The sequence below is a fragment of the Gekko japonicus genome, unplaced genomic scaffold (genome assembly GCF_001447785.1).
Source record: "Gekko japonicus isolate JY-2015 unplaced genomic scaffold, Gekko_japonicus_V1.1 scaffold507, whole genome shotgun sequence".
Lineage (NCBI taxonomy): Eukaryota > Metazoa > Chordata > Lepidosauria > Squamata > Gekkonidae > Gekko > Gekko japonicus.
Genome location: NW_015172020.1, coordinates 337,457 through 349,207, shown reverse-complemented (window position 1 = coordinate 349,207; position 11,751 = coordinate 337,457). Strand labels below are relative to the sequence as shown.

Below are 11,751 nucleotides of genomic sequence, written 5' to 3'. Positions count from 1 at the left end.
GGGACAAAATGCAGCTTTGGAGGATGGGGGCTCTTTTTGCAGCAGGAACTCCTTTGCATATTAGGCGACACACCCCTAATGTAGCCAATCCTCCAAGAGCTTACAGTAGCCCCTGTAAGAAGAGCTCTGTAAGCTCTTGGAGGATTGGCTACATTAGGGGTGTGTCGTCTAGTATGCAAAGGAGTTCCTGCTACAAAAAGAGCCCGGCCTCTATGGCATTATACCCCACTGAGGTCCCGTCCTTCCCCAAACCCCGCCTTCCCCAGGCTCCACCCCCAAAATCTCCAGGAATGTCCCAATTCTCAGCTGGCAACCCTACTCTGCATGATTCTTGAGTGTGCATGTACTGGGTGGGCTTGGGCTGTGATAAAAGTTGGTGCCAGGCCCAGAGGAAGGATGCTGGAGCCCAGCACGCCAATCACCCCTCGCTGCTTCCGATCATCATGTGCCAAACATGCACAGGAACTGCCCCCCACTGAATGCAGTAAACTGCCCAGTGGCGTTGAGTTTGGAGGTCGGGGAGGGGGGGGGGCTGTTCTGAGCTCTCCTGCAGACTGGCCAGCACTCCATGTTCCTATCAGGGGCTGCAGGCCAAAACTGACATTGCAGACCCAGGCCCTGTCAAAGAGATGAAGGAGAAAAGGTCCTAACATACCTGCTTCAGAGTCCAGTCACCAGCCAAAATATGCTATCTATACTGCATAAACATACGATATATCTTTTTTCCCTGGCAGGGAGAAAAGCAGCTTGGGAGAGTGATTTTGACAGGGAAAATAGCCCAAGGGAATAGAATGAAGCACCCACCCCCCCATACTGTCGCTCCGATCTGACCCAGAGCTCCACTGCAGCGATGCTAAGGCAAAATGAAAAACGCAAAGGAGGCGCTCCCCAGGGATCTCCTGCTGCACCTGGTTTCTCAGAATTGCCGGGCACCTATAGAGTTCCCCGAAGACAAATGATTGGCTCGGCACCTTAGGATTTGAGCAATTTCTTTGGTACGTGCTCCCATTCTGTTGGTTTGCGCTAAGATTGGCCCTTATTCAATAAACTAGTGGATGTGAATCCGTTTCCCTGGGGGAAAGGTGGCAAAAGATGAATCTTGAGAAGAGAACAAATGCTGGTAAGGCACTGGGAATATCCTGGCTCGTGGTGGGGGCTGCGGGCAGGCTTCTCTCTCTCTGGCTGCCTCTTCTGATCAGGAGATCCTAGGAGAAAATTGGAGAAGGAATGGATGAGCTGATCTAAAGATGCACAAGCCAGAAGCTACGGCACAAGCTGGAAGAACAGCGGACGGGGCATCACAGACTGGCGGTAATATACCCCATGCAGGGGTACCTGCAGCATGCTACAAAACCCATCTGCCAGTGTCAGGTGGCAAACAACAAATATATACACCGCAAAAACCTTATTTATAAAGTGTTTTGTGTATTATTCATAATCTTCTAAAACAGGTATATATTCATTCCGTGCAATATCAACAATAATAATCAGTTTGTACAATCTAATAACTACCAGTCCTTAAAGTGTTCTATATGTTCCATCTTATAAAGTGCATTGTGTATTATTCATAATCTTCTAAAACAGGTATATATTCATTCCGTGCAATATCAACAATAATAATCAGTTTGTACAATCTAATAACTACCAGTCCTTTTTACACAAATTGAAAATATACCTGTTTTATTTATTTATTTTTTAAAACGTTTTATTTATGTAATTTTCCAGTATATATTATTCTTACATTGTATATTTCATCATACTTTGGAGTCTTTCTTATATACATTCTCCAACCAAGTGTATAACAGTTTCCATCTCTTATCAAAAACCTCTCTACTTTTACCTTGTAATATCATACTTAATCTATCCATCTCAGCGATTGATAATATCTTTTCTATTATTTCTGTTTTTGAAGGTATTTCATCTGTTTTCCATTTACTGGCTAATAGCATTCTTGCTGCAGTAAAAAAGTAAACTATAAAGTATTTCCTTGTCCTATTATATGAGATAGGTAACATATTTAATAAAGCAATTTCTGGTGTGAATATTATCTGAGTCCCCATTATTTCATTTAACATACTATAGACTTTTTTCCAATATTTTTGTATTATATCACAATTCCACCACATATGTATATATGTTCCTACGTTTCTTTTACATTTCCAGCAGTTTCTATTCATATTTGCATAACATTTTGCTAGCTTCTCAGGAGTCCAATGCCATCTGTAAGAATATATACCTGTTTTAGAATATTATGAAAATAATACACAATGCATTTTATAAGATGGAACATATAGAACACTTTAGCTTATAAATAAGGTTTTTGCAGTGTATATATTTGTTGTTCGACTCTTCTAACACTGCAGCTCGAGTTTCCACAGTGTCAGGTGGCAGCCAAGGAAGGGGAAATGCCTTGCCCATTTTAGCTGATGCCATGGAGCAGCAACACAGGAGAGACAGAGAGGGACTAACTCCACTTGGACAGAACAAGATGGAGCATCACAGCTATTCTGTGCCTCCATCCTGCTGTTGTTATATTACTACTCAGAATTCTTAGGCTGCTTTGGAGTGTCCAAAGCACTCCGTACCCATTATGTCAGTAATCCATATAATCACACTGTAGGGCAGGCAGGTACTATTATTTACCTATTGCAAAAAGTGAGACTGAAAACTCACAAAAAGACCCAGAGAGCAACTGGCAAATGATACTGTCCATCAGGGCTTTTTTTGTAGAAAAAGCTCACCAGGAACTCATTAGCATAATAGGCCACACCCAACAGCAGGAACTCATTAGCATATTAGGCCACACCCCTGACATCACAGCTCATTAGCATATTAGGCAGCACCCCCAATGTTACCAGAAGTGTGGTCATCCAGCCACACGCACCTTTTGCTTCTTATTCTGTTTACCTTGTTTGTTGTCAAAACCCAGGGCTTTTTTTGTAGCAGGAACTTCTTTGCATGTTAGGCCACACACCCCTAATGTAGCCAATCCTAATGAGTTTCTGCTGTTGGGTGTGGCCTATTATGCTAACGAGTTCCTGCTGGGCGTGGCCAACTCAGGAGCCAGCCGGAACGCCGTTCCTGTGCGTTCCTGCCCAAAAATAGCCCTGCTGTCCACAAAGGAAAGAAAAGCCGGTGCAGTTAAGAAGCCAGGCTGCAGCAAAAACCTGGCGTGGAAAAGCCCCGGGTGATGGATCTTCCAGTGCCTCTGATTTGGCCTCTAGGCTACTCCCATGTATTTTCCCTGTGCCTGCCCATGCCTACCCAAGAGCTGGCCCCACTTACTTAGAAGAGCTTCTCATAGCACTTGTCACAGTGGACAATGTCGCGGTGAATGAAGATTTTGTCTAGCAGGTCTCCCATTGGTTTGTGGCAAATCCCACACTACGGACAGAGAAAAAGAGACAAGCCGCAATTGAGGCAGAATTAAGACACACTGATGTTCTCCAGGGTGGTTGCAACAGCTGCCCTCCTCTTTTTGTGTATGCGTGGTTTGGGGAGAGAGGTGCTTCACAAGTGTTGGGGACTGGGAAGCAGTAGTGTACCCACAGAGTGCATTCTTTCGTGTGATGTACTGGTTAGAGTGTTGGACTGGGACCTGGAAGACCCTGTTCAAATCTCCTCTTAGCTATGTCACTGGGTTTCATTGGACCAGCTACTGTAATGTAACATAACCTACCTCACAAGACTGTTGTGAGGATAAAGGAGAGAAAAGCTACGTAAGGCACCTTGAGCCCCTTGGAGGGAGGGAAAGATAAAAATGTGATGAACAGACATGTATAAAGCAATTCTCAGAGAATATGTCCCTTCTTTGTTTCTTCTTTGTTTTCTCATGTTGTTGGGAGCCTTTTCGTTTCACCCATTTCCCTCTATGTGTTGCTTTCTGCACTATTTGTATGTCATATGCAACTGCCAGGAAAATAATAATAGAAATTGCAAGCACTAAGGGAGAAAAATCAACAAGAGGCGAACAGAAAATTTAAACGAGCCAAACTCCTGTTTCTGTACAGTTTGCCTTCAAGAGTAACTAACATGGCTTAAAAGGGTGTGTGCGTGTCTAAATTTACACAACTTTACATATAATTCCAGTGAAATAAAACAGAAATCCAGCGCTGCCTTTAAAACTCATCAGGTCCATAGGCTGTGTATACCCTTAGCAGTTATTTATACTTAGCTTTACTTAGTTACACAAAGTACATTTTATCTCTAGGATCTGGAGATCCATTCATTTCTCTTGTTACCTGGGTTGTAAATTCTTCACTTTTAAAAAAGGAACCAAAATTTAGTTCTGTGCCAAGGAAAGCAACACTTTGCACATCAAATTATGCACACTTGCATCTATTTATTTGGTTCTGCACAGTTTTGTCATCTAATGACCACAGTGGGAAGAACGCATAGCTACGCTGATTACTGAAGCCTCTTCTCTTCACCTCCACAACTACAAGGTTGCTATTTTTAAAAAATAGAAAGATGAGGTTCTTTGGATGCCGAATTCTGTGCTTGCATGTTTTCAAATTTAGCTTAGCAGTCATACAGCTGAAAAGCTGTCTTTTAAAAAATGGCTGCAATGCCAAATTCTGTGCGCCTGTACCAAGTTCCATTCTTCCTCTATCAGATCTTAGATTTTCCTGCTGGAGAGGGTGAGTTTGGTTCCTGACTCACCTCCCTTCCTAACTGTGCTTCACACTACCATTCTGCATGGATGACTTTTAGAAAAAGGGGGCCCTTACCCGGAAGCAGAAGTCGTGGCAGCAGATATTCAGTTTCTCGATCTTTATCTTAGCACAGTTGCGGATCTCGCGGCCGCAGTAAGTGCAGAGGTCTTCAGTGAGCCTGACGAGGAGAAGGAGGAGGTGAGGAGTCAAGGGACCACAAGGAAGTTCCTTCATCCTTGCCTCAGCAACAGGGTCAGCTCACCACCCAAGAGACCCGAGCAGTAGCTTAGGGCATTACAACTAGAAGAGGATGCCTGCTGCTGACAAGCACCTGGGGCTTGCCTTGCTCCCAGCTGGGACTGGCATGGGAGGCGGTGATTGGTGTGGCCTATGCCCATCATCAGGGCTCTTTTTGTAGAAAAAGCCCAGCAAGAACTCATTAGCATAATAGGCCACACCCAACACCAGAAACTCATTAGCATATTAGGCCACACCCCTGACAGCACAGCACATTAGCATATTAGGCCACACCCCCATGCCACCAGAAGTGTGGTCATCCAGCCACGCCCACCTTTTGCTTCTTATTCTGTTTACCTTGTTTGTTGTCAAAACCCAGGGCTATTTTTGTAGCAGGAACTCCTTTGCATGTTAGGCCACACACCCCTAATGTAGCCAATCCTAATGAGTTTCTGCTCTTGGGTGTGGCCTATTATGCTAATGAGTTCCTGCTGGGCGTGGCCAGCTTGGGAGCCAGCCGGAACTCCATTCCTGTGCGTTCCTGCCCAAAAATAGCCCTGCGCCATCATCACACCCTAGACCTCTGTTGCTACCTGGCCCGAGGTGAGCTCCAGAGGTACTGGCAGTGGTGTCGGAGCTCAACATGCTCCTAGCAGGGAAGGAGCAGAGCCTCTGCAGCACAGCAGGTTATGTGGATCTGGCAAAATATTTCTAGTTTGCTCTGCCCACCTTCCAAGGTTTTCTGAGCATCTAAGAGGGCACGATGCTGGGCATATATCCAGAATGGGCATCTCTCACTTTCTCTCATTTTATTAATTTTATAAACAAAATAAAAATTTACAACAATCCAATAACTGTAATACGAAGATTTTCCAACAATATAGGAAAAACCATAATACAAGAACTGCCAGTATGCATTAACAACATAACACAATAAACATTTTACATTATAACTCATTACCTCTATTCTATTAAATAAATAGACCTCCCTTTAATAGAAAACAAAACTCTTGTACTTTTGTGGTAATCGATACTGATTCGTTTGGTGTGCCGTCACATATTCAAAAAAAGCAAACCGTTTTTCTAGAAAGGTATTTGGTAGTTTACTATTGTCCATAACTACCAATGGTGTCGCTATTTTGTCTTCCATTGTGTCAAGGTAGGAACCTTAGGAAGTTTCCAGCAGCTGCAGGGAGTCCCGATACAGTAAGGGGAAAGGGAATCAATTCTTCCTCTACGTGGGTTTTCCTGTCCTCAAACAGCCCCCTTAGAGCTGCTGTTTATCTCATTGGAGGAAACATACAGACAATCCATGTGTTTGGGGGTGAACAGGAACCAAAGGGGGCCATTTGAGGTCAGGGAAACCCACAAAGGGGTGTGTGTGTGTTTAAAACCGCTGTTCTCCTGTGCTCCAGATACGACTCCCGGGCCTTTGGTTGCTATACAATGCGTTATGTAACTTGTTTTCAGAGGATGCTGAGGCTGAGCATGGGTGGCAGGGAGGGCACAGGGAATCTTCGCCGCCTGAGAGGCTGTGCCTTACTTGGGAGGGCATTAGAAGAGGCTGCCTGCCGCACACACCTCGTCAATCCCCCTCCTCAGTTATTCCGCATCATCCCCAAGGCCTCCCTCCAGGCAGGTCAAGGAGAAGACTTTTGTTTCAGTGCAGCAGGAAAGGTTCCTGTCTTCTTTGTTCCTCCTGCGTAGGGCCATCAACACGTCCACCTCCCCCCCACACACACACGCCGCCTTTGCTTTGCTGCTGCCTTAGGGTTCTCCGCCTTTCTGCCTGTGCCCCCCCCCCCGTAAAAATCTTCTGAACATCTAAAAATAGCGAGGGAGATGCATCTTGCACCAGGAGAGTCAGACAAGAGTAGAAATTGCTTAAAAGCATGGAACGCCATTCCCGTGTTCTAATTATTCGTCAGGTTTTGCTATTTGTATGTGAGTTTAGAATTGGTTTCTGCCACATCGGCTTCCCGGAGTGATAAAGTACCCTTTTACCTTCTGGGCGTGTTGCTTTGTATGTAGCCGCCACTGTTGTAGTTTTGTCTGTCCAGTGTAGACAAGTCAACCAGGCTGCGGCTGGAGAAGGAAGATGAGAAGACTTTTTTAATTTGTAATTTTATTACATTTATACCCAGTCTTTCTCCCCAGTGTGGACCCGGAGCGACTTTCATAGTTCTCCTCTCCCCCACTTTGTCCTCACGACAACCCTGTGAGGTAGGTCAGGCTGAGAGTGTGTGACTCACCAAGGATCTCCCAGCAAGTTTCCACAACAAAGGGAGGAACCAAACCTGGGTCTCCCAGATCCTAGACCGAGACTCTAACCACCACACATGCTGCCTCTCTGATAACTGAAGCTTAACAGTTGCCAATTGCAAACAGCGTCACTGAGAGACACATGGAGATAGACATTACTGATCTCCCATGAGCATCGGAGGCAGGACTTCCTCAAAAGGGCCCTTCCCCCATCCCTTCAATATTCATTACATGCATTCTCCAAAATTCAGTTGCTGACTTAAGAACAGCAGTTCTCTTACAAAGGAATTTCAAACAGAGATTAGAAAGCAGAAAGAGAGACTGCTGAATTGCAACTGATAATGAAGCTCAAGACATCCTCCTGGACTGAATCGAGACCTAGGTTTCCTGTCTCATTACCAATGCTGATTTCTCCATGCTCGCTACCCCTCTGCATAGCACACCTTATCCAATCACGCCTGCTATTGTCATTCACCTGCTATTGTCATTCAGCATCTTAAAATCACTCTACTCTCCAAGATATAAGGACAGATGGACTCCCATTCTAGCTGTATCTGAAGAAGTGAGCAGTGACTCACAAAAGCTCTTACCCTGCCACAAATTTTGTTAGTCTTTAAGGTGCTACTGGACTCTTGACTCAATTCCTCAGCAGTTCTCAGACTTCAGCATTCCCAGGTTTTACCATTTTTTTTTCGTGGACTCCCCCCCCCAAGCCCTCCCCCCATCACCAACAGAACAGGAGGGGAAGGGGGTTTACAGCCACTCTTTTCTCTTCCACTGTGCTTCAATCAGCTGGTTGTCCAGGTGGTGGCAGAGAGATCGTGTCCTTGTGCACCTCCCAGCCATTTTCATAGTGTGTGCAATAGCATGCCTATGAAGGCCTCTCCTCTCATGAGGTGTTTGGGCCCTTACCAGAGGTAAGGCTGTCTTGGTGACCATCCAATTATACCAAACATTTCTTCCCAACCGTCATCATTGTCTGCCACTTCTCCTCGCGTTCCCTTACCTGGTGTGGCGTGGTGAGGAGGACAGCTCTGTGCTGTTGATGGACTCCTTCACAAAGAGGAAGTTTTTGCTGTGGAAGAGCAGAAACAGACGGCTGCTGTTACAGAAGTGGGTGTAGGAGTCATTGTATTCCTATGGTGTAGGGGGTCATTGTATTCTTTATATGCGAGGGTGGGAATGGGAAGGACTTTCTGCGGCAAAGTGTATGACAAGACTCTTTAGACGCCTGAGGGCCAAGCGACACACCACACCTGAGTTCAGTGACTGAGACCCCAGAGGGGTAATTTGGTCATTAAAAGCAGCCATGAGGGGGTAATGTGGATGAGGGCTGTGCCAGAGAGGGAAGGGGAAGTGTTCACTTTCCCACGCTGTTCCCAGCACAACCGACCAGCCAAAATTGCTCCCCCTAGATGTTTAAGCCACAAGGAGCTGCGGTGGCTCAAGTGGTTAAGACGCTGAACTGCAGGCTGTGGAAGGTCGGTAGTTCAGCAGTTCGAGACCCGAGTGTGCCGCATGACGGAGTGAGCTCCCGTCTCTAGTTCCAGCTCCTGCCAACCTAGCAGTTCGAAAGCAAGAAATTGCAAGTAGATAAATAGGTACCACTTCGGTGGGAAGGTAACAGCGTTCCGTGCGCCTTGGTGTTTAGTCATGCCGGCCACATGACCACGGAAACGTCTTCGGACAGCGCTGGCTCTTCGGCTTTGGAACGGAGATGAGCACCGCAACCCTAGAGTCGGACTCGACTGGCTTTCGAGCAAGGGAACCTTTACCTTACCCTTTTCCTTTTTTGGACACTTTTTTTGAGTCACTGCTCACTTCTTCAGATACAGCTAGAATGGGAGTCCATCTGTCCTTCTAATTGGAGAGTGGAGTGATTTTAGATGCCGAATAACAATAGCAGGTGTGACTGGATAAGGTGTGATATGCAGAGGGGTAGTAAGCAGTGTCATGGTTGAAATGGCACAGAGGGGAAATCCCTCCCTTCCCCAGCACTGTGACCATATCAGACTTCCCCTGCATTTGCTTTTTATACACCAGGACTTCCAGCCGAAGAGCTCCGGCACCCAGGGCCGGTTCCAGGTTTCAGGGGAGCACAGAGTGCCCGGGGGCCCACTAGGCCCGCTACTAGGCCCCCCTTCTCACCCACCCACCTGTATGCCACCAGCCTGTGCCCACTCACCAGCTCTCCCACCGCCTGCAATCACAGCGGCCCACAGTGCCTGCACTCCCTTTACCCCGAGGGTGCTGGGCAGAGGGTGCAGCTAGGAGTGCCACTGCTGTGGCCACCAGGAAGGGTGCACCGCCCACATGCCCTCCTCCAGTAGGGTTGCCAGCCTCCAGGTGGAGGCTTTTACAACTGATCTCCAGCCGACAGAGATCAACTCCCCTGGAGAAAACGGCGGCTTTGAAGGGTGGATTCTGGCACTGTACCCTGCTGAGGCCCCTCCCCTCCCCAAGCCCCGCCCCCTCCTGGATCCACCCCCCCCCCCAAGTCTCCAGGTATTTTCCAACAGAGACCTGGAAACCCCGTTCTCCAGCAGTGCTAGGCAGCATATGCAGCTGGGGAGCACAGTTGACAGAACGCACAAGAGCAGGCAGGGGAAAGGCATGAGCAAAGGCATCAGAGGAGATGTGCCAGCGGGGAGTCAGCAGCTGTGGGCCCCGCCAGGAGTCCTCGGCCCTGGCAGCACCCCACATGATCTGGCCCTAAGGGAGACTACAGACAAGCAGGAGCTACATACTTGTCTCGTAAGAGCTTAGCGCATGGCAAGCTGCAGCGGCGCAGGCGGGCAGTCCCCTGAACTATCACTGTTTAAGCCCAGCATGAATTCCCGGGCAGTGCGATGACCTGTGCATTGACACGCCTAACCACAGTCTAGAGGAAGAGCCCTTCCCTCCTGCACTCCTCACCCTGCTGTGGTGGGATCCGAGTCGTAGCCAGAAGCCGAGGGATTCCTGAACTGAGTGGAAGTGGTTGAGAAGCTGGAGGTGAAGGCAGCTCTGTCCTCTGGCCGGGGCAGATATCTGGCGAGAGAGAGGAGACTGCGTGAACAGGCCTGTTAACATGCAGACATTCAGACTTAATTGTCATTCTTGCAGTGTACCTTTTATTTATTTTATTCCCTTCGTTTATACCACGCTTTCCTCCCCACCGGGGACCCAAAGTGGCTTACGACCTTCCCCCCTCTTCCATTTTAAACTGTTCTGCCATCGGTACCCCTTCTTTATGGACCATGCCGGACCCTTTACGGATGCTCTAGAAAGAGGGGTACGCAACAATGACAGAGCACTCAAAAGCGACAGACACAGTGGAGACAGGAGCTAAGCCACCTACACAGGAGAATCAGTTTGGTTTCTGCAGCCATTAATATCAGTTGCTCTTCTTGCGTGACAGATTTGCAAGTCTTCGCCAGAGCTATTCAGAGCGGAGAACTCAAAACTCTGGAACGCTCCCCGCAGAGAGATGCCTCCGTCCCCTTCTGCTGCCATCTTCTGCCAGCGGGTGAAGAGCTTTTTTGTTTCGTTTGGTGCCCCCCTCAGCAATCTCTCCTTCTTGACCAATGTTTTAATTGTTTTTTGTGTGTGTCTTTGGATGTATTTTTGCTCTATTTTTAATTGTTTCAACGATACGTGTGTGTACATACACATTTATTATGGTCATAGACCAACAATCAGCACAATAGGAGGCAGATAACCCATAAAAGAACAGTAAAATTATAAACTATAATAGCATCTAACATTATATTTTTTGTTTCGTTTGGTGCCCCCCTCAGCGGTCTCTCCTTCTTGACCAATGTTTTAATTGGTTTTTTTAATCCCACAACAGACACCCTGCGAGGTAGGTGGGGCTGAGAGAGCTCTGACAGAAACTGCTCTTTTTCAAGAATAGCTGTGCCAGAACTACGGCTTGCCCAAGGTCATCCAGCCAGGTGCAAGTGGAGGAGTGGGGAATCAAACCCGGTTCTCCCAGATTAGAGTCCGCGCACTTAGGAATCCAAAAATTTTAAAATACAGAAATGGTAAAACTAATATTAAAATCAGAAATTTAAAATAAATCTAGGCCTATCTGTACTTCTTTATCTCTTACGATGTATGTGTGTGTTTGGGTGGGGGGTTAGTTTTAATGGTTTTAAAACATGATTTCATTATGTCTGTTTTAATTCCGTTAGCCACCTTGGTGGCCCTTGTGAGAGCAGAAAAGCAGGATATCCAGAGGTGCTGAACTCATTTGTTATGAGGGCCGGATCTGACATAAATGTCATTTTGTTGGGCTGGGTCATGTGTGCCATCAAATGTAAGGCCAGGTACCGGAGATACTTTGCCACTGACCATGACCCATACCCCTCCTCAGCAGAGCTCGGGGCCAAACTGGCTCTGCTTGTCCCTTATGGTTGCCAACTCTGGGTTGGGCAATCCCTGGAGGGCCTGCTGCAGTGTTCCCTCTAAGTTGAATTAGTGTCAATTAGCTCACAGTCTTTTAGCCTCTGGCTCACACATTTTTGTCTCAGCTCAGGAAGGGTGGCTCCAGAGCAAACTAATTTATGCAGCAGCCAAATCGCTCACTCACAACTTTAATGCTGGTAGCTCACAA

General features: G+C 47.0%; 1 protein-coding gene across 4 annotated transcripts in view; it reads right to left on the bottom strand.

The window, feature by feature from the left end:
* Positions 1-261: 261 nt before the first annotated feature.
* Positions 262-11,751, bottom strand: part of LOC107118210 (zinc finger protein 185-like) — a 38,407-nt gene continuing 26,917 nt past the window's right edge. For 3 of the 4 annotated variants that reach the window (XM_015420502.1, XM_015420505.1, XM_015420504.1), the window contains 6 exons: positions 10,071-10,184; positions 8,161-8,229; positions 6,897-6,977; positions 4,731-4,833; positions 3,286-3,384; positions 262-1,205 (listed from right to left, as the gene is read on the bottom strand). In XM_015420502.1, the coding sequence (XP_015275988.1) occupies positions 3,286-3,384; positions 4,731-4,833; positions 6,897-6,977; positions 8,161-8,229; positions 10,071-10,184 (466 nt within the window). In that variant the 3' untranslated portion in view covers positions 262-1,205. The remainder of the gene's footprint in view (positions 1,206-3,285; positions 3,385-4,730; positions 4,834-6,896; positions 6,978-8,160; positions 8,230-10,070; positions 10,185-11,751) is intronic. The other variant, XM_015420503.1, reaches the window with a different exon arrangement.